The sequence below is a fragment of the Natrix helvetica genome (assembly GCF_964273705.1).
Source record: "Natrix helvetica genome assembly, chromosome: 6".
NCBI lineage: Eukaryota > Metazoa > Chordata > Lepidosauria > Squamata > Natricidae > Natrix > Natrix helvetica.
Window position 1 is genome coordinate 555,650 of NC_138553.1, and position 24,580 is coordinate 580,229.

General features: G+C 53.2%; 3 protein-coding genes across 3 annotated transcripts in view; 2 read left to right on the forward strand and 1 right to left on the reverse strand.

Annotated features, from left to right (window-relative positions):
- Positions 1–1,811: 1,811 nt before the first annotated feature.
- Positions 1,812–8,955, reverse strand: CHKB (choline kinase beta). Its single transcript, XM_081957752.1, has 11 exons — positions 8,719–8,955; positions 7,847–7,955; positions 6,566–6,679; positions 5,475–5,608; positions 5,230–5,334; positions 4,868–4,926; positions 4,664–4,751; positions 4,451–4,559; positions 2,944–3,050; positions 2,628–2,709; positions 1,812–2,443 (listed from the first exon to the last, which is right to left on the reverse strand). The coding sequence occupies exons 1-11, from the start codon at positions 8,895–8,897 to the stop codon at positions 2,387–2,389; spliced, it is 1,143 nt and encodes a 380-aa protein (XP_081813878.1). The 5' UTR covers positions 8,898–8,955; the 3' UTR covers positions 1,812–2,386.
- Positions 3,321–24,580, forward strand: part of LOC309394511 (nucleoside diphosphate kinase 6-like) — a 435,625-nt gene continuing 414,365 nt past the window's right edge. The window contains exon 1 of the mRNA XM_081957757.1: positions 3,321–3,328. The gene's annotated coding sequence lies outside the window, so the exon portion shown is untranslated. The remainder of the gene's footprint in view (positions 3,329–24,580) is intronic.
- On the forward strand, positions 9,054–23,401 carry LOC309394512 (uncharacterized protein). Its single transcript, XM_081957758.1, has 5 exons — positions 9,054–9,177; positions 10,513–10,668; positions 14,530–14,631; positions 19,625–19,750; positions 22,691–23,401. The coding sequence occupies exons 2-5, from the start codon at positions 10,513–10,515 to the stop codon at positions 22,829–22,831; spliced, it is 525 nt and encodes a 174-aa protein (XP_081813884.1). The 5' UTR covers positions 9,054–9,177; the 3' UTR covers positions 22,832–23,401.

Here is a 24,580-nt window from a genome sequence, read left to right on the forward strand (position 1 = left end):
GCTGGCTGGGGAATGCTGGGAGCTGAAGTCCAGCCACCCCAAAGGCTGCAAGATTAAAGAAGGCTGCCTTGAGGCTTCATTCTGTTGTTCTGGGCATGTCCGTGCCCTACCAGCCGCACCTGTCTGCGCCCTTGGAGAGGACTGTGTGCAGAAGGCTTAGCCAGGAGACGGGCTCGCCTTTGACGGCTGTTTACAGAAAGCTCAGAGATTGGTGAGGGAAGGTCAGGCATTCTCTCTCTTGCTTGAAGCTCAGCCAATGCTCCCAAAATTGGGCTTCTAGAATCAGGCAGGGGGCTGTAAAATTAGGAATCTGAATGCGGGAGGGGGATCTCCGGGACCCCCAGGTGTTGCCCTGGGCTGCACAGAGTTCCCCTCACAAAAATCTCTTCTCCTGTTGCGGGGGGGGGGGGGGGGGCTCTGTAAATGGCCAGCAGCCTCAACCATTCCTCCGTAGGGCCTGCCAGCCAGGGAAAGCTGGGGGATGAGGAGGTTTGTAGCCCCTCTAAATCTGGAGGGCAGCTGGAGAGAGTGGCAGGATAAAGAGTGGCAGACTGAGTATCAGCAAGGGGGACTCAGCTGGGCTGGAATAAGGACGTTAACGGGGCCCCTGAGGCTGAGTGGATTTGGGGATCGACGGAGAAAAGCTGCATGTGGAAGCCTCCTCGCCAGTGGGTTGCAGCCGGCCTCCTCTGGCCCTCCCAGGCCTGGTGACAGCTGAACTGAGCCGGCATTCCGCTCCCCTCTTGGTGCCTCCCCACCCTAGTTGGTCCCCCCTCAGGATCCGGCCCTGGGAAATGAGCAATTAGCCCGGGCTTCTCTCGATCCGCTCGGGCAGCCAGATCCTCCCACCCCTACAACATAGCTGGGCGCCCCCCAGTCCAGTTTGTGGTCAAGCCTTTGTTCCTCTTGGGGAGGGAGAGGGGAGCGTTTGGCTGCCCTGGCCGAAGGATGCTGCTGCTGGACCACAACTGCAAGAATCCCCCCCCCACGCCCCCTTCTGGACTCTCAGCGGTGGGAGTCACTTACTTTCCCTACCGGTTGGCAAATGTGAGCGCAGGTGCCGTGTCTGTGTATGCACACCACCTTCTGCGCATGTGCAGTGCTCACGCATAATGTGGGTGGAGCCTCCTGCAGCCGCTGCTCCTGGTTAGCCCGAACCAGAGAGAACCGGCTGAATAGCTCCTCTGTTTCAGAGCCCCCTCCGCCCTTTTGAAGAGGCTGGAAAGGCGAAGCCCCCTCAGAGTTTCCTCCAATGGCGAGAGCCCTTATTTACCCATAAATAAAACACGCCTGGTGAAAGGCAGCTTTCTACAAATGAACGTTATTTTTTATTTTGTACAGTATTCTGACCGAGGGTGCAAAGCCTCCGCCCACAGCCCCAGGGCTTCAGGGAGGGGCTGCGCTCAGAACGGACAGCAGAAACGCTCATAGGGGGAGGGGGCCATCGGAATCCTCCATGCTAGACATTTCATGGATTTATTCGTCCAGAGTAAAATCAGCCACAGAATTAAGAGGACAAATCGGGGGCCACTGAGTGTCACAAAGGGCCCCCTGGACTGTTTCCCAGGCTCACTGGGACCCTCTTTATCTTTGGAGGACCCGGGGGAGGGTTGGGGGCCCCAAAGGAAGAGCAAGGCTTCATTGGCCCACATCCCCTCCAGAAATGCCCGGAGACAATCAGCCCTCCAGCTCTCTGACCTGCAGAGCTTTGGAGGCAAGGAAGGGCCCACGAGAGGCTTCCTATACCAGCTGTGGCTTCTGGGTGGCCTTCCAGGGGGAGCAGGGGAGCAGGGCACAAGTGACTTATCTGGGGGGGGGGGGCAACTGGCGCACAGGAGATGAAAAGCGCAAAGGTTCAGCTTGTGGCAGGATGACACCCCCCCACCCCAGCTGCACCCCAGTCTGCAAGAGGGAAATGGGCCCCCCTCCAAGACCAAGGATGGGAAGGCACCTGACCCAGAGGGGGGAGGGGCATCGTACAGACCCAGGTGTTCACTTGCACCCGGGGCTTCCTGACGGAAGGCAACCCTCTCCCAGCCGTTTCATGCAGAGGTTCACCAGGAGCTTCGGGCTCCGAGGCGCCCCACATGAGAGGGGCTGCGGCCATGACGCCCCTTCTGTCTGTCAACCTGGACTGCAACCGAGGGAGGCACCGCCCCCCCCACCCCAAGCTGATCCAGAGGAGGCTGCCCTGCATGGGTCACAGGAGCCCCCAAATCCCAGGTTGACCCAATACATCCAGGCACTACAGCACCGAGGCAGGTGTGCAGAGAGAGTGTCTTGCAGGAGGGCTGACCAGCCACCCCTCCAGTCTCGGTCCTTCAGTCCCAGCTGTCCGATATGCCAGCCCTGGTCAGGCCAGTTTATGGCCGCTGGCAGCCTATGGTCACTCGCCCCTGGCCTTCTGCTGGAAGTAGGCCTCAAAGCGGCACTGGGCATATTCCTGGAAGGAGGGAATGATGGACGACAAAGTGACCCACCTTCCCTGCCAGGCCCACTTTGGTCTGGGAAAAGGGAGGGGCAACCCTGGGATCCCTTAGGGTGCCCCCTGGGGCCCCCGAAGCAGCCCTTTATCCCTCTAGGGGTGGCCCTGGGGGGTGAGATGGGAGCCATCCCTCGGCACTCACCAGGTAGCCAAACTCAATGGTGGAGATCTTGGCCTGCAGGATAGACCAGAGGCCCCAGAAGAAATGGGAGGCCAAGGAGAACCTGCAGGGGGTGGGGGAGAAAGAATCAGCCGGGGAAGGGAGGGAGGGATCTGCATTCATGCTTTTTCTCACTGGAGAGTTTCCCAGGGGAATGAGGGGCAGGATCTAAGCCTCTTGCTAACACCCCCCCCCCCGCCCTCAGAGGAAACCGTCACAGCTCTCGACTCCCAACCCAAAGAAATGCCAGTGCCGGCTGCTGCAGCGGTTCCAGTCACCCCCCACCCCCAAGACAGACCGGCTGATCTCCAGAAGCATCTTGGCCTCCAGGCACTCCTGCTCCTCCGGCGAGGGAGGGTCGGCCTTCCCACCTGCCTCCTGCAGGTAACACCGGATGAAGTGCAGCTGAGGGAAGACGAGAGAGGTGAGGCCAACCACCGCCTCCTGCCCCCAGGCAAAGCTGAGGCCCCAGGGACAACTGGGCCCGAAATAAATAGGGGCCGGTGCTAGAGACCCCACGGAAGTCGAGGAGGAGGAAGGAACTTCTGGTTGGGCAGGGCGAAGGCTTTCCCAACCTAGCAATCCCTGAAGTCGCTGCTGCTCAGGAGGCAAAAGGTTCTCCTTGGTTGAAGGTGCTCAGTTGATCCACCGGTCAGCTCTGTCCCCCAACCCCTCCCCACAATATAAAGAAGATTCCAGAAAGGGTGCAGAGAAGAGCAACAAAGGTGATTAATGGAACTGGAGGCTAAAACCTATGAAGAACCGTGGCAGCAATTGGGTCTACCTAAGGAAGAGGAGGACTAATATCGAGCTGCCCCAAAGAAGTAGGGGTCAAGCTATTCTCCAAAGCACCCAACGGATGGAAGCTGACCGAGGAAAGAACCAGCCTAAACCCAAGGAGGACCTGCAATTAACCAGAGGAAAGGCCCCACTTCAGCAATTGTGGGGGCTCCATCCCTGGGGGCTTTTAAAAAAAGAGACTGGAAGGTCTGAAATGAGGGTCTTCTGCTTGAGCAGGGGGTTAGGCTAGAAGACCTCCAAGGCCCCACCTACGCTGACAGTCCTGGAGAGCAGGGGGAAAAACCCTGGGCATTTAAACTGAACCCCCACAGCAGAAAGCAAGACCAATCCATAGGTCAAATTATAAACTCACTAGCTCAAGTCCCAGAGAGGCTGGGGGCCACCTGAGCTGAAAGGACTCCGTTTCCAAAGGTTTCCCAGGTTTCCCGGGTCTCTCCAGCCCCCCAGGGTAATTGCTGCTGGGCCACCCAGTGTGGGAGCAAAGGCATCCTTGGAGGGAGGGGGAGCAGGTGAGCAAGGCAGGAAGGGAGAAAGAAGGGGTGCTAATTGGGGCAAGCGGGAAAGCCTCACTGCTCGGCTTGCTGCATCAAAGCTCCTCTGGCCACGCAAGCCTCTCGCAATTGTCTTCCTTGGAGGACAGGAGCCCTAGAAGGGCAGGGAAGGAGGAGCCACGCTCTCACCACCCATGACTCTTGCCTGTGTGTGGCCCTATTACTTTCTCCTCCTTTCCCAAAATGTATAAAGACGAGCGCATCCTTCAGACCCTGGGAGACCCCCCCTCCCCCCCCGTTCTTTCTCTAGGCTGCCCTGTTCACAATGAGCCCCATAGCCACGCTGGAGGTCGGAGGTCTGGGTCCTGCGTTTGACTCCAGAGGCCTTGTTGACTCCGGGGATGGGCAGCGATGGCCTCTGCACGACCCCTGGACTTCAACTCCCAGAATCCCTGAGCCAGGGGTTCTGCTGCCCCCTCCAATCCAGCCCTTCCCTTCCCCCAGGGCCATTACCTGTTGCTCGGGGCTGGGGTAATTCTCCGGGCTGGCTTTGTAGAAAGGCCACTCGTCGTGGGCGTAGCTGTAGACCCACTCACAGAAGTGATTGGCGATGTCGAAGCCCCTGCAGGAAGAGGAGGAGGAGGAGGAGGAAGGATGGTCTTTGGGTGGCCCCTGAACCAGCCCCTCCCGCTTCGTCCTTTGACCCAGCTGCGGAGGCCAGCCTACCGGTAGTTGTAGCTGCTGTACTCAAAGTCAATGAGCATCAGCCGGTCCGTGGAGGAGGCCTGGCGGCCAGCCAGGAGGAGGATGTTCCCTGGGGGGGGGGGGAAGGGGGGGAGAAAGAAGAGTTGGCCATGAGGCCAGCCACGACCTCCTTCCAGGCTTCTGCCCCATGGCTGGCGAGGGCCCCCGAGTCTCTGCCGCCCTCACCTTCCTGCACGTCATTGTGGCAGAAAACCACGGGGGACGGCGTGGCCTCCAGCAGCGTCCTGGGGAAGAGGAAGAGAGAGAGAAAAGGGGGAAGGGGCTTTGCATAGCTCAGCCCTCTTCCTTCCTGAGGGAGGGGCACACAAGGCAGGAGGGTTGTCGTCTCCAGCCATGGGGAGTGGGGCTTCACGACCCTCCCCGTCTTTCCATACAAGGCTGTCCTTTGGGTGCGGAACCTGGAAGGTCCCAACCTCTGGTGGGGGTGGGGAGACTACTGCAGAACTGGCAGGGAGCCAGAGGCCGAGACCCAAGGGGCAAGTGCTGGGTGGCCCAGAGTCTGGCAGCCCCTCTGGGCGCCTGCTCACCTGAGGCTGTGCATTTCGGCCTCCAGGTTGTAGGCCTTGAGCCGGTTCAGCTTGTGCCGCTGGGCCTCCTGGGGAAAAGTGAGTTCGGAGATCTGCTTCAGGTACCTGCCGGGAAGGGAGGCGGGTGAAGGGAGGGGGCCAAAGACCTTCCCAGGCGGCCTCTGGAGTCCTGGGCAGGGCTAGAGCTGCAAGGCCACCTGCCCAGGGAGAGGCCCCGGCCGCCTCTGCACCGAGGGGCCACCCACCTCTCCATGGTCCCAAACATCCACTTCGGCTCCTTGTTGAAGGGCATCACCATGCCATGGAAGCGGGCCATCTTCACCGCGATCTCCCCCGAGATGCTGGGCTCCAGCAGGTCCTCCGTGACCAGGCGGCGGCTCTGCGGGGGCAGACAAAGGGCAGTCCTGAGGCCGGGGTGGGGTGGGGTGGCTGGAGAGAGTAGGGAGCTCAGAGCCAGTGAGGAAGCGGGTGGAGAGGCTGCAGGGGGCCACGGAGGGCCCTGAGCTCACCTTGATTGAGAAGCCCCCCCAAAAGGCTCCTGAAAGCAGGCTGGGAGCAGAGGACTCCTGCCCCCCCCCCTGACTGCACAAAGCCACCCTGAGGCCCAGCCGCCCACCGCTTAGCTTCCCCAAGTCTTGGGAGGCCGTTTCCCCACCCCTGGGGTTGCGATGGGAGTGTGAAAATTGAGGCTTTTGTTTGCTTTTCCTCCTGCTACGTTTCCAGGGAAGGTTGGCTCCTTTTTGCCTGTTTTGTGGCTTTGCTTTCTATCTTTGTGAATTCAAAGTCATCCAGAGTTGCTTGGAGTCAGAAGTTGAATAAAGTAAAAGAAATAAGATTCTACACAAAGCAGAGCCGTGTCCAATTTGGACTCCAGTTGGAACCTCTGCACAAGGTGTCTCTCCCACAGCAGCTCCTCTCTAGGGAGTGCTTGTGTGGGGCTGGTGAGGGCAGCCTTGCCCCTCTGCTTGGGGTGGGGTGGGGGGCTGAGCACTTTAAAGCAAGGACGGGAGCTAACCATAGCCCCAACTGTGGATCCAGGGGCAGAAGGTGTTGGCAGCCCCTCCCCTGTCCTTGCCTCCCTTTAGTTCTTCACCATTTTCTAAAATGGGATTCTGGGAATCAGAAGAAGAGAGTTGGAGGGGACCTTGGAGGTCTTCTAGTCCAACCCCCTGCTCAGGCAGGAGGCCCTGTACCATTCCAGGCAAAGGAGGAGGAGAAAGGAGCCCCGGCAGGATCACCGTGTGCCTGGAGACGGCATTGGGTGGCAGTGCCAGGCCAGGTTCAGCCCCCCGTTGCAGCCTGTCCTGTCTGCCAGGGAGGGGAGGGGAGACTCTACCGGGATGTATTCCTCCAGGCGTCCCTGTGGGAAGATGCCATACAGCCGTGGTCCCAGGGCCCGCTCGGCCAGGATGGCGAACATCACGCTCTCCAGAACCAGCGAGTCGACCCCCTGCGGGAGAGAGGGGGAGGGAGAAAGAGTTGGAGGGGCTCCAGAGCTACCTGGGCCTGAGCCGTCCAGCCGGGCTCCAGCAGACGAGGAGCCAGAAGCCTGGAGGCTATTGGGCATCCCCAGACCTGCAGCGAAACAGTACTGAAGGTCAAGCGGTCATCAGTCCACTGAAGCTAGTCTGGGAGAATCCGCTACCCAGGAGTGGCTGCTTCAGCTCTTCCCTGCCAGGAGAGCCTACGGCCACTGCAGCCGATCAGCTGGCATGAACGGCCCTCCTTGGGCGGCCATATCAATTTTCTTAAGTACAGCTAGTTCTCGACTTATGACCAAAATTGAGCCCAAAATGCATGTTGCTAAATGAAAAATTTGTTAAATGAGTTTTGTCCCATTTTATGAACTTTGTTGCCAGATTCGTTAAGTTTTAGTCCAGAAGTCAAAAAAGAAAGTAACAAAAAGCAGAAGAAAAAAAATTAATCTGTTCACTTTAAGAGGAGAAACGGAAAAACGTTGCGAGCACTTCAATCCACAAAGTATAGTTACAAAGAAAAAAAAAGCTTTCCAAAGCAATCCAGTATAAGTTAATTTCGACGCTTAATTCTTTTGCTTAAGGATCTAATTTGGCTTTTTAAAAACGTTTCTTTGGGCAGTCTTTCCCAAAATAGAAAAAAAAATACCTCACCAGATGGACACACTTTCTCTTTTCACTTCATCAGCCTGGGGCTCCCTGTTTACCGCCGGCTTGAAGAGCTTCCCTTGGGTCAATCAGGGACTTTGCAGTGTCCCTGAGACCAGCAAGGCTTCATCTTCCTGATCACTGTCTCTACAGGACGGTTTAGGTCCAAATGGACTGTCCAGCGGCAAAAGTGTCAACGGCAGTCTCGGAGCATCGAGACCGCACGTTGTATCATCGCGACGTTGACTCCTCCCTCCGCCAGAATCATTAAGTGAACCACTGCAGTTGTTACGTAAGCAACATGGTGGCTAAGTGAATCGTGCTTCCCTCTTGACTTTGCTTGACCCCGGGACACGGCAACCGTCATAAATGTGAGTCAAGCATCCAAATGTACATCCCTTGACCACGGGGATGCTTCAATGGCCATAAGTGTGAAAAATGGTCATAAGTCACTTTTATCAGTGCCGGGGCCGGAAGGGCCAGCTGTAGCTCACCTGGAGGATGACCCCGTAGACGCGGAGCAGAACCTGGCGTGGCTCCTCCTGGGCGGTGGGGATGTGGTCCGGCAGGGAGCATCTGTAGAGCAGGTTGCTCAGCCCTCCACTGTGGGGGAAGCAGAGACAGGCAGGTTGGGGGACAGCCCAAGGGGGGGGGTGCTGGTGGGATAGGACAAGCCCCCTCCCCTCCCCCCCGGGGGGGACACAGGCAGCGTCCCAGACTCCTCTCTCTCAGGAGAGGCAAGTGAGGGGGCTGGACTGGAGGACCTCCCAGCTCCCTTCCTACTCTGTCACAGGTAGTCCTTGACTGGCAACAGTTCATTTAGTGGCTGTTCTAAGTTACAACAGCACTTGCAACTGTTTTTCACACTTATGACCGTTGCAACATCCCCATAGTCAGTGATCAGAATCCAGACGCTTGGCAACTGTCTCGTATTTATGTCGGTGGCCGTGTCCCTGGGGTCACAAGAGCTCCTTTTGCAACCTTCTGACCAGCCACGTCAGTGGGGAGGCTGGATTCACAATCGTGGCTAACTTAACAACTGCAGCGGTTCACTTAACAGCCGTGGCAAGAAAGGCCGTAAAAGGAAGCAAACCTCAACTGGGGCTCCAGTGAGGTCATAAGGCGAGGGCTACCTGTGCTCTTTGTATGCGTGGCTGTGGCGCCTCCCTCGGGGCCAGGAGGGCAGCTTTAAGACTTCCGGACTCCAACTCCCACAATCCCCCGCTGGAGGGGCTCTGGGGCGGGGGAGGCTGCTAACCTCGGGAGGGGGGTGGCGGGTTAAGCACCCGAGGGGCTCCGGCGGGAGGAACCGGGGCTTTTCCCGGGAGAAGCGGCTTCCCAGGGGCGGGTGACGTCACGGGCTCACCTGACAGGGACGATGCCCAGCTGCTCCGGGGCGGCCAAGCGGCGCCAGGCCCCGGCCAGGAACTCGCGGCACCAGAGGAAGGCGCGCAGGCGGGTGGGCGCGGGGACCGCCGGGGAGCCGCGGGGCGAGCGGGGCGCTGCTCGGTCTCCGTCCGGCCCGTCTCCCTCGGGCGCCTCCATCGCTAGCAGCCGACCAAAGGCCGCACCGCCCCTCGCCCCGCCCCGCCGTCCCGCCCACACGCGCTGCCATTGGCCCGCGCCGGCCGGCGGGAGGCGGGCTGCGGTTCGGGCACAGAGGGGGCGGGGCAAGGGGGGAGACGGCGGCCAATCGGAGGACGTGACGTGGACGGGCGCGGCGCCAATCGCGGAGCGGCAGAACCCGGCGAGGGTGAAGGTCGCGACACGTGTTGTGGTGTTTGTATGAAAGCGCGGCCGGGGGAACTCTGGCCCGCAACTGAGGGTACGTTCCTTGGAAAAGGCGGCTTAGGCGGCGTCACTCGGGCGAAGAGAATGGGTGCACGGACGCCGCAGAACAAGGGTTGTTCGTCCGCCCAGGGCAGCTCCCTTTCCTGCCCGCTCGGGCCACGTGGGCGGGGGAGTCGCTGCCAGCTGGACCAGCCTGTCCGCTGCGGGGCGGAGCCTCTTGAAGGGGGCGTGGAACCAGCTGAGACCCACCCGTGCCTGGGGCAGCCGGGGGTTTGGAGAACCAGAACTCCTCCCGCGAAGGAAGACCCGGGCTGGGTCCCCCACTGCTGTGCCGGGCTCAGCCCCCCCCCCAGTCTGCTCGGCGGAGGAGGTGGGGGGGGGCAGGGGATGGGCTGAGGTCCTTGGAGGGAAATTCCCTCCGAAGATCCTCGGCTTCAAGAGAAGAGAGTCGCTGTAATTCAGGATTGAGGCACAAGGGTCCCTGGCGCGCTCTGAGCTGGGTGGTTTCCTTGCAGACCTTTCATGACCCTGCTAGGTAGCTCCATCAGTGCTACAGGGGCATTGCTTTCTGGTTATACCCCAAAGCAAGGAACTGCAAGTCAAGCAAAAATAATAATATTTTCAACCTATAAATAAGAGGCTAATTGAGGAACCAAGAAGAAGGAAACGCTCCCGCCAGTGCCCACAGGGCGAGCCATTAGTATATTTATTTATTTATTTATTTATTTATTTATTTATTTATTTATTTATTTATTTTATTCAATTTATCAGTCGCACCCTCTCCACGAAGGGACTCGGGGCGACGTACAATCAAATAAATAAGCGTGTGGCATGGAGGAGGTGACTACATCAACATTTAACAATTCAAATAGAAATAAAAGCCACAAAATTAAGATAAATAGCAGTAAAATTACAACAATTAAAACAATTAAAATACCCAAAAGATTTAAATTTACAGTTTAAAATTGCCAGGGAGGTTAGAGAGTTCTAATTAAGCCAGGCCGGCTAGTTGGAACAGGTAGGTCTTGAGTTTAGTACGGATGGAGCGGAGATCAGTCGTTGTCCTAATATCTGGGGGGAGGTCATTCCAGAGACCTGGGCCCATCACACAGAAGGCCCTACTCCTGGGCGCCGTCCTCTGGCACTGCCTAGTGGACGGCACCCGGAGGAGTCCCTCTCTGTGAGAGCGGATTGGTCGCAGGGATGTATGGGGCAGGATGCGATCCCGCAAATAACTAGGAACCCCCTTCCTTCGAGCACTGGGGATGTTACCTAGTTGGCCCACGAGACGTCTGCAAGGAAGCTGCCCAGCTCAGAGAGCACCAGGGACCCCACCCTTGGCTTCCCCTGACCTCTGATTGTCTTGTAGATGCCAGCAAATGTGGAGATCAAGGCCCGGGTGCAGGATCTGGCCCAGCTGATCCGCAGGGTGGAGCAGCTGAGTGGATCCCCAGGCTCCCTCATCCTTCAGACAGACATTTTCTTTCCTGTTCCCTACGGACGGCTGAAGGTTCGCGACTTCAGAGTGAGTAACCCAGTAACCGGGTGGGATGGGGGGGCTCACTTTGCTCCCCCCCTCTTGCCCCTCAAGGGAGCCTCTTCAGCTCTTCCATCCAGGATGGGCCCATGAAAGGGCAGTTCCTGTTCCTTTCTCCAGGCAGCTTAGTGGGACAGACCCCTCTCCCCTTCGCAGGATAAGCGAGACTCCTTCATCTTCATCACTCCCCAAATTCAAACTAATCTGCTAAGCAGTTTCCCGCCAGGTCTTCCAGTCCATTTTATGTCTGCATTTTCTGCTGCTGCTGATCAGGGATGAGTTGAGTGGCAGGCTTGGAACAAAAATCAGGTTGATTCCAGGCGTAAACCCCAGCGCTGGGTTCCTCCACCCTTCCTCAATTGGGTAATTTTAGCCACCCGATTTTGGAGAGTTTCTTCAGCTTGAGAAGCGGCCGCATCCGCAGGGATCAATCGCTGCAATTCCATTCTTTGGGGCCACTTTACTGGCAGTCCTCGACTTCAATAGTTCGGTTAGTGAGCATTTAAAGCTATAATGTACAATGGGAGAAATAAGATTTATGACTCTTTGTCACGCTTACGACCACGGTCACCCGATCAAAATTCAGTCACTTGGCAACTGACTCATATTTCTGACGGTCACAGGGTCCTGGGGTCACGTGATCCACTTTTATGACAAGCAAAGTCAAGGGGAAGCCAGATTGACTTAACAACCATGCTACCAAACTAACTTAATGACTGCAGTGATTCACTTAAGAAACGTGGCAAGAAAGGGTGTAAATTGGGGAAAAGTTCACCTAATAAATGTCTTGGTTAGCAACAGAAATTTGGGGCTCAGTTCTGGACCTAAGTAGAGGACTACCCATGTTCTCTTTTCTTTCCTGCTGGTTCTTGCAACCCTCCTCTCCCTTGGCACCTTCTGTTTCTTCCGCTCAGCCCCCTCCCCCTTCTCTCTCTCTCTTCATCTGCCTCTCGCCCAGCAAGCCCTCTTAGGAAACTGGGGAGGACGGGGAGGGTGTTTAGGGGAGGGGCGCCCCACAGCATCCGGATGGGCTCCTGTCAGTAGCGGGATCCATGTTCAGTACTAGCCTGCCTGACTTCCCTGTTTTCAGCCCTGCTGGGGAGGAGGGCAGTGCACAGTCTCGTGGGCAGAGAGGCAGCTTGCCATTAATTTAATTTAATTTTATTTTATTCAATTTATAGACCGCCCCCTCTACCCGAAGGGACTCGGGGCGGTGTACAGACCACAAATAAAAACAATATACAAAAATTAAATATTTTTAGATACCCATAAAACAGATTAAATAATAGGCTGTACAGTATGGTTAAAAATTAAAACAACCTAAAAAACCTACCCCTAAAAATTTAAAATACAGGCAAGAGGGACACAAAACTACAGTTAGGCCAGGCCAGCTAAGTTGAACAGGTGGGTCTTAAGTTTCTTACGGAAGGAGCGGAGATCGGTAGTTATTCTAATATTGGGGGGGAGGTCATTCCAGAGGGTCGGGCCCATCACAGAGAAGGCCCTACTCCTGGGCGTCGCCCGCTGGCATTGCCTAGTGGACGGCACCTGGAGGAGTCCCTCCCTGTGAGAGCGAATCGGCCGCAGGGATGTATGGGGCAGGATGCGATCCCGCAAGTAGCTAGGTCCTATGCCAGGTCTTTGTTCTGAGCATCAGCTCCCTCCGTGGCTCTCTTGATGGGCAGCATTGATCAGATGTGCCTAGAAGAAGCCTCTCCCTTCTCTGGCAGAGGTCCAGCCCAGTCTCCCTTTGAGCCTGGGATATTTGGGGTGGGGTTGGGGGGAAGGGAGGCTCAGGTCAAAGGACTTCCTCCAGTCAGCTGCCCAGATCTGCTGGCTCATCTTCAAAGGCCCCTAGAAGGCTCCACGTTGGGAAGTTTTTGCCTGAGCTGCACAGAAATTGCTCCTTTGGTTTTTGGGGGGCTGAGGCTGGGAGACTGGCTGAAGGTGAGAAACCCCTCCGATCAGTTGAGGCCACCTGCAAGGGATCCCCAAGCCCATCGTGTGCATCATGTGCTCCTTGCTTTGCTAAAGACACAATTTTCCAGAATTTGGAAATGGACCTGGCATTGGAGACGACTCCCAAGAGTCCCCAGGAGATCAGATCAGTCTATCCTAAGGGTGAGGGGGGGGGGTGAGGGAGGGGGGGGGCGTGGCATGCTATGGTCCATGGAGTAGCAACTTAGCAACTGAAGGACAACCACAGGTCCAACTCCTGAATCAGAAAATGTTCACTTTATGTGGCCATTGTCAATTATATCGTCAACTCTGGAAAATGAAAAGACACGACTCTTGGGAAGTTACTCATAAAATGGCTTGAACTTTATTTTGTTTATTATTAGAGTTTATTGTGAGTTAAAATGCAAATAGAAACAACAAAAAAAGAAAGTTAAAGAGAAAGAGAGAGAGGAGTGCATGAGAAAATAGAGGAAAAAGTATTTTTTCTTTTTTTTTTTTGAGTGCAGTAGAATACAAATAAGTTACAACCTGAACCTTTTGCTTTAAATCTCTAAATATTTCAAATTGTTTCTATAACAAAATTATTCTAAAAATCAAAATCTAAAATTAGAGCTTTACTTTTTTTGCTTTCGAGTACAAACATCCAGAAGTGCAATTGCAAATCAAGCTAGACCAATCCTTCTCTTCCATTGAAACAGGCCAGTTTCCCCTCCCACCGACTCTCATCGCCCCGACCATCTGGGGATTGATGCTCCTTTCCCTCCCTGTGCAGAGCAAATACACCTGGTCATCCAGGCTCCCTTTCAAGCTGTTTGTCCACCCAATCTAAGAGGAACAAATTCTGGCTTCATTTTTAAGTATCTTTCAAGAAACGTCTTCTGAATTAGGGTAAAAATCAGATCCCGGCACTTCTTGCCTTTATCACAAGTCAACCCAAGATGTCCGTGAACTTCCCATAGTAAACAAGTTATTCCAGCAGGCCCATTTCAGGAGGCAGGACCTTCCCTGTCTGGCCTGCTGGGAGCCTCGCGCTGAGGATTAAGCAGGCAAGCGGCTCTGAGAAGCCCCCAGGGGACCACCAGCAGCTGCCACTCTGCAGTTGCCACTCTGCAGTTGCCACTCTGTAGTTGCCATGTGGTGTGTGTGTGTGTGTGTGTGTGTGTGTGTGTGTGTGAGAGAGAGAGAGAGAGAGAGAGAGAGAGAGAGAGAGAGAGAGAGACTGATACCGGAGCTCTGACTTCAAGAGGCCTGGGCAACCAGGGTGCATTTAGGGTCCTACAGTCATGTGATCACATTTACAATGGGCATTTGCTTAATGACCTTGGATTTGCTTAATGACTGGTGATCAGTTTAATGACCGCTGCAAAAAAAGTCACAAAGCTAGATCGATCATGTGATTGACCCATTTAATGACATATGACCACGATAAGCAGGCTCCATGGTGGTTGTATGTCAAGGACTACCTATAAGGCAGACTTCCCCACAATTCAACTCCCATCATTCCCAGCAAGCACAGCTTTCGGATGAGTATTTATATTTGACAATTTTAATCTTTCTATGTTCTCAGCTGCCCAGAGTCACTTTGGAACGATGGGCGGCAGATAAACTTAATAATAAATGTAAATAAATGACAATAAAGGTGATATGATCTTATCTTAAAATAAAATAGTGATTCAAGGACAATAGTGATTCACAGCCAGCTGCTCGCCAGGTCCACCTCCAAAGCGAGAGAAAGCTGAAGGCGTCTCTCCAGCCTCTCCTCGAATTGCGGCCTGGCTGGGTTGCATTTCAGAAAATAAGATTAATTTGCTTATTTTGCTCTGTAGGTGTGGTCTGATCCTGACCCCTTTACAGGGTGAGGCTGACTCTTGACCCACCTTTTCTTTGCAGGATGGCCACGGAGAGCTGGTGTTTTATGACCGGCCGAACACAACAGCCCCTAAGCTCTCTCATTTCACCGTCTCTCCCACGGATGACCCCAGAGGACTCGTGGTAACGCCTCGCGGACGGGGAAGGGCTGCTAGCTGTGGGAATGGCCCTGAGGGGCTGGTTTGGGCTGGGGGTGGGGAGGCTTTTGAAAGCTCAGAACGGTCATTCTGGAGGGGGGGGGCAGGACCCATCTCTGCTTCCAGCATCCACATCAATGTTTGAGTCTGTCAGACCTGCCCCCCCCCCCCCCCCCCAGTCCCTGTGGGAAAAAAAATCTTGACTCCCTTAGAATGAAGCAAAAGGCTCTTTTGGTAAAAGGAGTTGTGGTTGCAATAAAGACAGGCTAGATCTAAAGGGTTTCCTACGTGAAAAGATGCAGAAATGTTTTCCTTCTTCCCTCCCCCTATGACCAGCCCACATTTGGCTGATTGGAGCTGACTAGGATGTTCTGAGAAGTTTTGGGGCAATTCCTGTTCTTTCTCAGGCCTTGGTGCCCGCTGGTACAAAGTGGTTCCGGGCCTCTGTGGTCATGTTGAAAGAAAAGTCCTTCTGGGTTCGCCCCCAAGTGGGGAAAAATACACTGGAGGCACGGAGGCTGCTTACAAAGATGGTTTAATGGAGGACAGGACCGCATGGCTGGAGGTCCTGGGGAAAAAGGTGATCACATGCTTCCAGGTGTTGGGTGAAGAAGAAGAAAAGGGAAGAAAGAGAAGGGTCGAAGAAGGGCTTGCAAGGCTTTTTATAATCTGTTCGGTCCCACCTCTCTGTTTCCTGTTCCTGTGTAAGAAATGTATTCTGATTGGTTTCAGACTCATATGGGCCCATGCAGGGGCAATCCTCTAGGCTGTTTTAAATCCAGGTTTCGTTGAGTTCAGATGCCATGTGGTCAGTTATATTGCCATGCCTTTATTACCTTCCCCATGGAGGTGAAGGGGAGAAGTCTTTTATTATGTGAAGTGGACTAGCTTGGCCTTTAATGACTCATGGACAAAAGGTGGGGGCAGGAAGCTGCGGGGAGAGTTACCTTGTCCTTTTGAAACATGTTTCTTTTCACATCCAGAGAAATATCCTGCCTTTTCAATATTTCCTAGGATATTTCATTTTTCTGGGAGAGGGCTGGGTGATAACTTCCAACAATCCCTCCTTTTTTTTTTTCAAAACATGTGCGTGGAACGCACATGTTTTTGACAAAAGTTAAAAATTGGTCAGATCAGGGAGGCTTAATTTTTCTGATGGAAAAGCATTGAGAGAGACAGCAGAAGGATCCCTTCAGTGGCTCCCAGAGAGCTTTCAACCATGAAGGTCTAGCAACCAGGGCACAATTTCTGGAAAGAAATTTACAATATCCAATTTACCATGCCAATTATTTTCAGATGTTTGATATCACTTTCTGTGAGCTTCCAGACAGGGTACAAGCAACCACAAATCCCAAAAATCCTTCACAGCCATGGTTCTGCCTTTTAAAGAAGTACAGGCTACCCATTTTCAGGGGATGGTTCTTTAATCTGCCCTAGCTCTTATTTTAGTGAGGCCAAATTGAGATTAGCTAGTGTGCAATCCAGACTATTTAGTATTTTTAAAATTACACACAATGAGCCCTGGGATTCCTCCTCCTGAGACCACCAGTGCAACATATCCTGCTTTACTGGGCAGTGTGGTTTTTTCTTCGTCACCGTGTGAGGGCTTGGGGTTTTTGGAGATCCTCTCTGCTAGCTCTTCAAGTGGGGGGATTGCCTGAGGGGAACTTCCCTTCCCCCATGGGATTAACAAGGGCAAATATCAACCTAGGCGAAGCTTTCTGCTTAGGTAAAGTGGAGGAGATACTTTCAATCTAATTCTGAATGGAGTTTCTCTCTGTGTGTGTTTGTGTGTATGTGTGTAGCTACTTCTATAATACATGAAATACAGACATTTTGGACGAATTTCCCTCCCACCAGACAGAAATTTAAGGTGTTCAGATCTTGCAGTGCCAGCCATTCTCAAATACAATTCTTACATGAATACATTAAAATGATTACAATATAAATGAGGCAAGGAAGAAAGCATAATCAATTGAAAACCTTATCAAATTCCACCCTCCCTATAGTCTTTTCAGCTGTCTTCTGGGAATTGAAAAGAGTCTTTCGGTCTTTACTTCTCCATCTCAGGATGATTTCATATCTGCAAGGGTGGCATGCTTGGTTTGGTGATAAGGCTGGTGAGTTAGGCTTCACTCTAGTTGCTGGACATTCAGTGGAGGACTGGATCCAAACCCAATTCCTGGCTGAAATGGATGGAGGGTCTCCTCTGGAGTCATCTGGATCCATGTGCTCTGCTCGTCTGTACTGAAAGACATGGGAAAAGATCTCCTCCCCCACCGAAAAGGCATCCTCGGAGGATTGGAGGCAAGGGGGGGGTGAGGGGGGGTAGATAGCTTGCAGGCAGAGTTTGAGAAAAAAAAAAGAGTATTGCAGTTACCAAACAGATAAACTGGTATATCACAGATGAGAAAAGGGAGCTGGATTCACATGCTTCAGGAAAGAGATGAACAAAGAGATGAACAGGTAAAATCATTTAAGCACAAAATAAATGCAAGAATGAAAACTTTTCTTGTAAATTAATTTAAAACATTCCCTGGTTTGTTACTTTAAGGTACTGAGAGGGAAGGAAGAAAGCATATATATTTCTCTTTACTCTGTGTGTTGGCCAAACAGACAGACCAAAGGTTCTTTTTTCTTAGGGGTGGGATAGGGGATGGGAGACATTTTACAGTTACAATTACCTCGAAGGCACACAAAGACTTAGACATACACACTCACAGACAAAGAGGGGATAGCAAAACTCATGAATTTCACAAACAAATCATTCCCGCCATGGATCTCAGTTAAATTGGGGAAGGCACAAATCTTAACAAACCACGTGGTTTCATAGAAGATAGAAAAGAGACAAATAAACAAAAAAACAAAACAAAAAAAAAGCCATTTTCCCTTTCATTAAGTACCTTTGTTTAGCCAAAATGGTTTTCCTGTATCATCCCTCAGCAAAGCCCATTACCTAACTCTCCCAGGGGGGTTCCATTCATACAGGACCTTCGAACTACCGCTTCCCATGTTTCTTCCCTTTCCGATGTGGGATTTTTACACTTTGGCGTAGTCAGGTCAGCAGGCTATCTGTTTGCAGACAAAAAGGTGTCTGGAAGAGACTTTGATTCCCTGTCAAAGTAAGCGCACTCTTCTGCAGAGGGAATTATCAGGTCACGGTTTTCGGACTGAAAAAAAAGGACAGTCCGGGAGACTTTTCTGCCCCCACCAGAAAAGTACTGACACTCCTCAGTTCAGGCCAAGGTTTTTGGATTTGGAAGAGTTCAAATCCAGGAGGACTTTTCTGCTTGTTTGCAGACAAGTACTGGCGCTCCTATTAATTTAGTCTAATTTTTCTAATTTCCTAGGGTTTAGGGCTTTGCTTCTATTGGCAAGATTACACACACACTCACTGCTTAATTCTACAAATTTAAATTTAGCATGGTACTCACCTTCTTTCCAAGCAGCCTTTGAGCTCAAAACTCAAAACCCCTTTAAAACCTAGTTCCAAATGGGTAAGGTCCAGGAAAATTTCTCCCACAGACTCAATGGGGTCTGTGCCGGCAAGGGAGACTTACCTGGGCCATATCCTTTGGTCAGGTTAGCTTGGGGTCCCATCTGGGTGGGTGCCAATTGTTGGAAGAAATGTCCTTCTGGGTTCGCCCCCAAGTGGGGAAAAATACACTGGAGGCACGGAGGCTGCTTACAAAGATGGTTTAATGGAGGACAGGACCGCATGGCTGGAGGTCCTGGGGAAAAAGGTGATCACATGCTTCCAGGTGTTGGGTGAAGAAGAAGAAAAGGGAAGAAAGAGAAGGGTCGAAGAAGGGCTTGCAAGGCTTTTTATAATCTGTTCGGTCCCACCTCTCTGTTTCCTGTTCCTGTGTAAGAAATGTATTCTGATTGGTTTCAGACTCATATGGGCCCATGCAGGGGCAATCCTCTAGGCTGTTTTAAATCCAGGTTTCGTTGAGTTCAGATGCCATGTGGTCAGTTATATTGCCATGCCTTTATTACCTTCCCCATGGAGGTGAAGGGGAGAAGTCTTTTATTATGTGAAGTGGACTAGCTTGGCCTTTAATGACTCATGGACAAAAGGTGGGGGCAGGAAGCTGCGGGGAGAGTTACCTTGTCCTTTTGAAACATGTTTCTTTTCACATCTAGAGAAATATCCTGCCTTTTCAATATTTCCTAGGATATTTCATTTTTTTGGGAGAGGGCTGGGTGATAACTTCCAACAGTCAACTGTTATCAGCTGCTCCCCCCCCCCATTTCCCATCACGCAGCTGTTGCCCATTTGTCCCCTCCCCCATCCAGCCTTTGACGGCAGGATGCTGGACCCAGCAGACCTGAAGCTTGGAAGTGCCCAGTTCCCATGCAAGGCCGGATCAGAAGGTCGTCTTGTGTGAGACTCTGTCCCTCCTGGGGATGGTCAGAGGAAGCTGGGTCAGCCCAGGCAGGTCCTCATCTGGCCTGGCCACTTTCCTCCGGGGCCGTCCACGTGTTTCCGGGACGTGCATCCGATTTCCCCTCCTGCCCTGGTGCTCTTCCAAGGCTGCCTCTTCCTCGTCTCCCATTGACCATGCTGGTTCTTCATCAGGCAGGCCATGGTTGTCCCAAAAGTGCTTTTTCGAAAGGCAACTGGATGTTCTTGATTTTTTCCTTGAAAACGTTTCGCTTCTCACCCAAGAAGCTTCTTCAGTCCTGGACATGTTGTTTAGTTCTTCAGAACTGAAGAAACTTCTTGGGTGAGAAGCGAAACGTTTTCAAGGAAAAAAATCAAGAACGTCCAGTTGCCTTTTGAAAAAGCCCCTTCATCTCCCACTGCAGCCCATCTGCTCCCGATGACCCCTCGGGCTTCATATCCAGGGACAGGGGGGGGGGCAGCTGAGGCCTCTTAGAAGTGGGGGCTGGGACATACCATTCACTGTATGACCTCTGGTTGGTGAACTGATGTACAGCCATGCTGCACTCTGCCTGCTATTTCCCCTCCCCAGGCAGCGCTGTCCCAGGCGCTTGGAGAGCAAGGAGTGGTGAAGAAGGCACGCCATCTGTACGTGGTGGGCCAGACGCGTGTCCACGTGGACCAGGTGGAAGGACTGGGTGACTTTGTGGAGCTGGAGGTGAGGAGCAGCACTTGGGGGCCTTTCCGTCCCATGAACTGAGCCCCAGAGCAACTGGGGTTTATCTAATGGGGGTTTGAAGAGTTGATCCACTTTGGGATGTCCTGGGGAGACCTTCCCACTTGGAATACGGCATCCAGCTTTGGTCGCCACGATGTAGAAAAGATGTGGAGACTCTAGAAAGAGTCCAAAGAAGAGCAACCAAGAGGATTAGGGGACTGGAGGCTGAAACATATGAAGAACGGTTGCAGGAACTGTGTATGTCTAGTTTAATGAAAAGAAGGACCAGGGGAGGCATGATAGCAGACTTCCAATATCTCAGGGGCTGCCCCAAAGAAGAGGGGCTCAACCTATTCTCCAAAACACCTGAGTGTAGAACAAGAAGCAATGGGTGGAAACTAATCAAGGGGAGAAGTAACTTAGAACTGAGGAGAAACTTCCTAACACTGAGGATAATTAATCAGCGGAACAATTTGCCTCCAGAAGTTGTGGGTTTTCAAGAAGAGAGTGGACAACTATTTGTCTGAAATGGTACAAGGTTTCCTGCCTTAGCAGGGGGTTGGACTAGATGACCTCCAAGGTCCCCTCCAACTATTCTGTTATTCTGTTCTGATCCCTGGATCTCTATTCCAGGGAGCCGAAATCCAGACCTAGAGCAGCCTTGAGTGAGGAGGGAAGCAAAGGCAGGTGATCTGGTAGCTGCAGGGAGATCCATGCAGGAACGGGGGGACGGGACACTTTGGGGAGCGTGATGTTCTCAGGGAGAGTCGGGAGTCCAGGACAGGCTTGTGAGACCAAACAGTTGACAAGACGGACAGACTGACAGGCTCCTCTGGTTCTCTCTGGTTGCTGGAAATTCAGCCTCGGCTGCTATTCCACTTTCAAACTATTATGATCAAAGATCAGCCAAAAATTGTGCAATTCCACACAAAATGCATACAGAACACCGGTGAACAAGTTGCTGACAGCAGGATTGAAATGAGTTGGGGTGTTTGTAGGTATGAGGAGGGATGTGGGCAGAGGGTGTCATTTGTTACACTTTAGGACAGTGGTTCTCAACCTGTGGGTCGGGACCCCTTTGGGGGATCGAACGACCCTTTCACAGGGGTCGCCTAAGACCATCGGAAAACACATATTTTCGATAGGAATCGAGACACCAATTTTATGGCATGAGGAACTGTATTAAAGGGTTGCGGCATTGGGAAGAAGGTTGAGAGCCTCTGCTTTAGGAGACTCTGCGGTTGCTAGGATGGTTCATAGTTGTGATGATGAAAAGTACGTCCTCATTAGGCATCCTCCCATCCCTGGGGTCCCCAGGCGGTCTTTGGACAACCTTCGGTCAACAATGTTCTTCGACATCATTGAACTGGAGGTGGATGTAGCTGGCCCCCAAGATCCCACCCACCCCCCTAACTCTGGGGCTGCTGTTCCTCCCTGCCCCTCCCTGCTCCCGGGGCTGGCATGGAGGCTTCCCTGCCTGCGTCCTCCCGCGTCCCTGAGGGCAGGAGGGAGCAGGTAAACATGCTCCGCCAGGGACCCACGTGATCTCCCAGGCAGTCAAGCCGGGCCTGGAGGTGACCAACAGATTCAGGGAAAAGAGCTGTGAAGGAAACAGGTGGGGTTTTTCCTGTGGAGAACAGGCGCTTGCTCACTCGCTCCGTCTCTCTCGGGAAGAGCCGGAAGGAGCTAAAGAACCGGGAGGAGAAGGAGCCAGTTTTGGCAGGGGTGGAAGCCCCTTGAAGACCCCCTGCAGGCGGGCGAGGGAGGAAGAGCACCAGGCCTTCCTCCATCGTGCAGAATTCCCAAGGGATGGAAAGGCCCCAAGCTGCCCCAGGGCTCTGCTTAGCCACAAGCCACACTTGGCTAGCTTTTGTCCGAAGCCTTGGAGAGCTTAACGAAGGAGAAGCCTGTCACTGCCACACATGTAACCGTGCCACAGAGAGGGACGTAGCTACGCCCAGGAGGACGGAGGAGCTGGAATCCCAAAGGGTCCCCCCCCCCCCCCCCGCATTTGCTGAATTTGAACCTTTTTACATGGGTTATTGCAGGAGAAAAGGGGTAGGTGGGGGAGGGGCTGGATCCGAAGAGCCTTCTAATTAAGTTGCTTTAGCGTCATGCTGCTTCCTGTGCTGGGACAAAGGCGGCGAGACACATGGAGTCCTTGACTTACAATAGTTCATTTAGTGACAGTTCAAAGTTGCAACTAAAAAGTGACTTACGGCTGTTTTCCACACATACGACCAGGATTCCCGTGGTCACTTGATCAAAACTGGGACACTTGACAACTGATTCATATTTACGACGGTTGCCATGTGATCCCCTTTCGCAACCTTCGAACAAGCAAAATCAGTGGGGAAGCCAGATCACTTAACAACCGTGTTACTGACTTAACAACTAGGGTGATTAACAACCAAAAGGATGGACATAAAATGGGGCAAAATTGACTTAACAAATGTTTCACTTAGCAACAGAAATTTGGGGGGCGGGGTCAATTGTGATCATAATTTGAGGACTCCCTGTATAATAAGTGCAGATATGAAAAATGGCCAGTTGGACCACATGTGGTGCTTGTTGAGCTGAAAAGCCGCATGTGCGGGGAAAACATTGGGAGGAGGAAGAGGAGGAGGAGGATGTACCCGTAAGAACCAGCCTCTCAAAGAAACCAACTTTTGCCCATCTGAAGGGTTTCCAACCTTGGCAGCTTTAAGACTTGTGGACTTTAACTCCCAGCATGGCGAGTTCTGGGGAATTCTGGGAGTTGAAGTCCACAGGCCTTAAAGTGTGCAGGTTTGGAGAGATCCCCCCTCACACACACAGACACACACACACCCTGTCCATCTCATATTGTTGCAAATGAACGTGGTTTCACAAGGCAGCTGGTTGCACATTGGGGTCGAGGGGCTTGCAGTGTGTACCCCATGGTCCTCTCCCTTCTTACAGGTGGTGTTAGAGGAGCAGCAGAGTCCCCAGGAAGGCAGGGAAGCGGCCTGGCAACTGATGAGCGAATTAGGCATAGAGGAGAAAGACCTCATCGGTGGGGCTTACCTGGATCTTCTGCTGGCAGGTGGAGAAGCCTTGTGATGGCTGGAGGACGTCTGGGGGAGGGGGGGAGGGGAATAAAATGCCTGGGATGCAGAGGGGAGCCTCTTTGGGGGAAGCAGGAGGTCCCCCCTCAATCATATCAAATTAAAAGGTGCCTTGGCCCAGAACAGGGATGTCCAACCTTGGCAACTTTAAGACCTGTCTAAATATCCACTCTGGTGCATCAGAACATGCGGCGACCGTGATAACCCACCTCACAGGGTGGTTGTGGGGAAAATGAGAGGCAGGAGTTTTAGGCATGTTGACCAGGCTAAAAACGCACAAGTGAAGCTGCAGAGCCAGAGGCAACTGGTTGAACCCTTGGGGCAGGGAGGGGTCAGTGGGGTGGACAAAGAGGAGGTGACACTCAGCTCAACAGTCACTGACCCCCACAGTGTTGACACCAACACGAAAGAGGAAGCAGGAGTCGCCTCCTTCATACACAACAGCAGTTTCCCAACTTTCTACAATATGTTGCGTTACAATCTCACAACACCCTAGACAATGATAAAGAAAGGGTCTACTTGATAGATTGATTTATCCTACAAGCGCATGTATCTTCCATCTGCCAAAATGAACTCTGGCTGGTGAACAAAATAAAAATATTTAAAAAACATCATTCAAAACTGAACTCTGTCGCACCAATAAATAAATAAATACATCCATACATCCACCAACAATTCCCCCCCCACACACACACAGTTTGCTGCATGTTTGATCCTGGGGAGGGCCACCACCTGCCCTGCCTCTATTCACAGGTATTGGCACAGAGGGTTATGAGTCTGCGTTGAAGGAAAGCTGCAGCTACTGGGACGCTGGCTGAGATGTTCTCGGAGTCGTATGTGCCAACTATGAATCTGACCCCGGCCTGCCATGCCAGTCCCAACGTGTTGAGTTATCATCATTCAGAGCCAACGTGGCCAGTCCAATGCCAGTCTAATTCTTTCAATGTCAGGCAGTATGGCTGCAGAAAGGGGCAAAGCAGAGGCCTCCTGGAGCATCAGGTGCTGCCCCCCTTAGAGAAGTCGCCACAACCTTCTGCCCACCAAATGCCCACTTTGGACTTCAAGTAGTTGGCTGGGCATTCTGGGTGGCACCAGCCTGGGGAAGGCTCTTTGTCCATGCTTCTCTTCCCTTGGCCCACATTCCCTGGGAAGGCAGCATGCGGTGTCTGTGCTTTGCCCTCGATTGGTGGCTTGCCCACAGTGTGGGCAGCCTTAACAACCAGGAGCCTGGGCTGCGGGGCAGGGCCTAGTGGAGAAGTCCCAGGAGCAGCAGGGCCTGACTTTAATTGGAGTTTCTTTAATTGGCTCCCTGGGGTGGGGTGGCGGGGAGGGAGGGAGGCCTCCTCCTGCCACCCTACTCAGCCTGGGTTTCTTGGGGCTGCTTCTGTGGGAAGTCTGGCCCCTCACCAAGCAGATGCTGCCAGGGCCGGTCGTCTTCTCCTCCCTCCCCTGTGGGGACCTTTCCCTCTTGCACTCTCAGCCCGAAAACGGAGCTAGCAAAGCCTTCTTGCCGGGACCTCGCTTTGCTCCGGAGACGCCCCAGACAGCCCCCTACTTCCGCGGAACCCGCCTCCCCAGCGCCCTCTGGCTGGCCGGCCGCCCGCTTCAGCGCCCGACGCAGGGACAGCTCCTGGCGGCCTCCCTTCAGCACCAGTGGCGCGGACAGCTCCCCGCCCCGCAAGTCCCGCCCGCGCCGCCACCGATTGTCCGGCCTGGCCAGAGCGGCCCCTGCCCGCTCCCCCGC

Coding starts and splice junctions, on each gene's coding strand:
- CHKB (XM_081957752.1), bottom strand. CDS start 8,897: ATGGAGGCGCCCGAGGGAGACGGGCCGGACGGAGACCGAGCAGCGCCC. Junction 4,752..4,867: donor CCACAATGACGTGCAGGAAG/GTGAGGGCGGCA, acceptor CCCCCCCCCCAG/GGAACATCCTCCTCCTGGCT. Junction 4,560..4,663: donor TACAGCAGCTACAACTACCG/GTAGGCTGGCCT, acceptor CTCTTCCTGCAG/GGGCTTCGACATCGCCAATC.
- LOC309394512 (XM_081957758.1), top strand. CDS start 10,513: ATGCCAGCAAATGTGGAGATCAAGGCCCGGGTGCAGGATCTGGCCCAG. Junction 10,669..14,529: donor TGAAGGTTCGCGACTTCAGA/GTGAGTAACCCA, acceptor TTTTCTTTGCAG/GATGGCCACGGAGAGCTGGT. Junction 14,632..19,624: donor ATGACCCCAGAGGACTCGTG/GTAACGCCTCGC, acceptor TCCCCTCCCCAG/GCAGCGCTGTCCCAGGCGCT.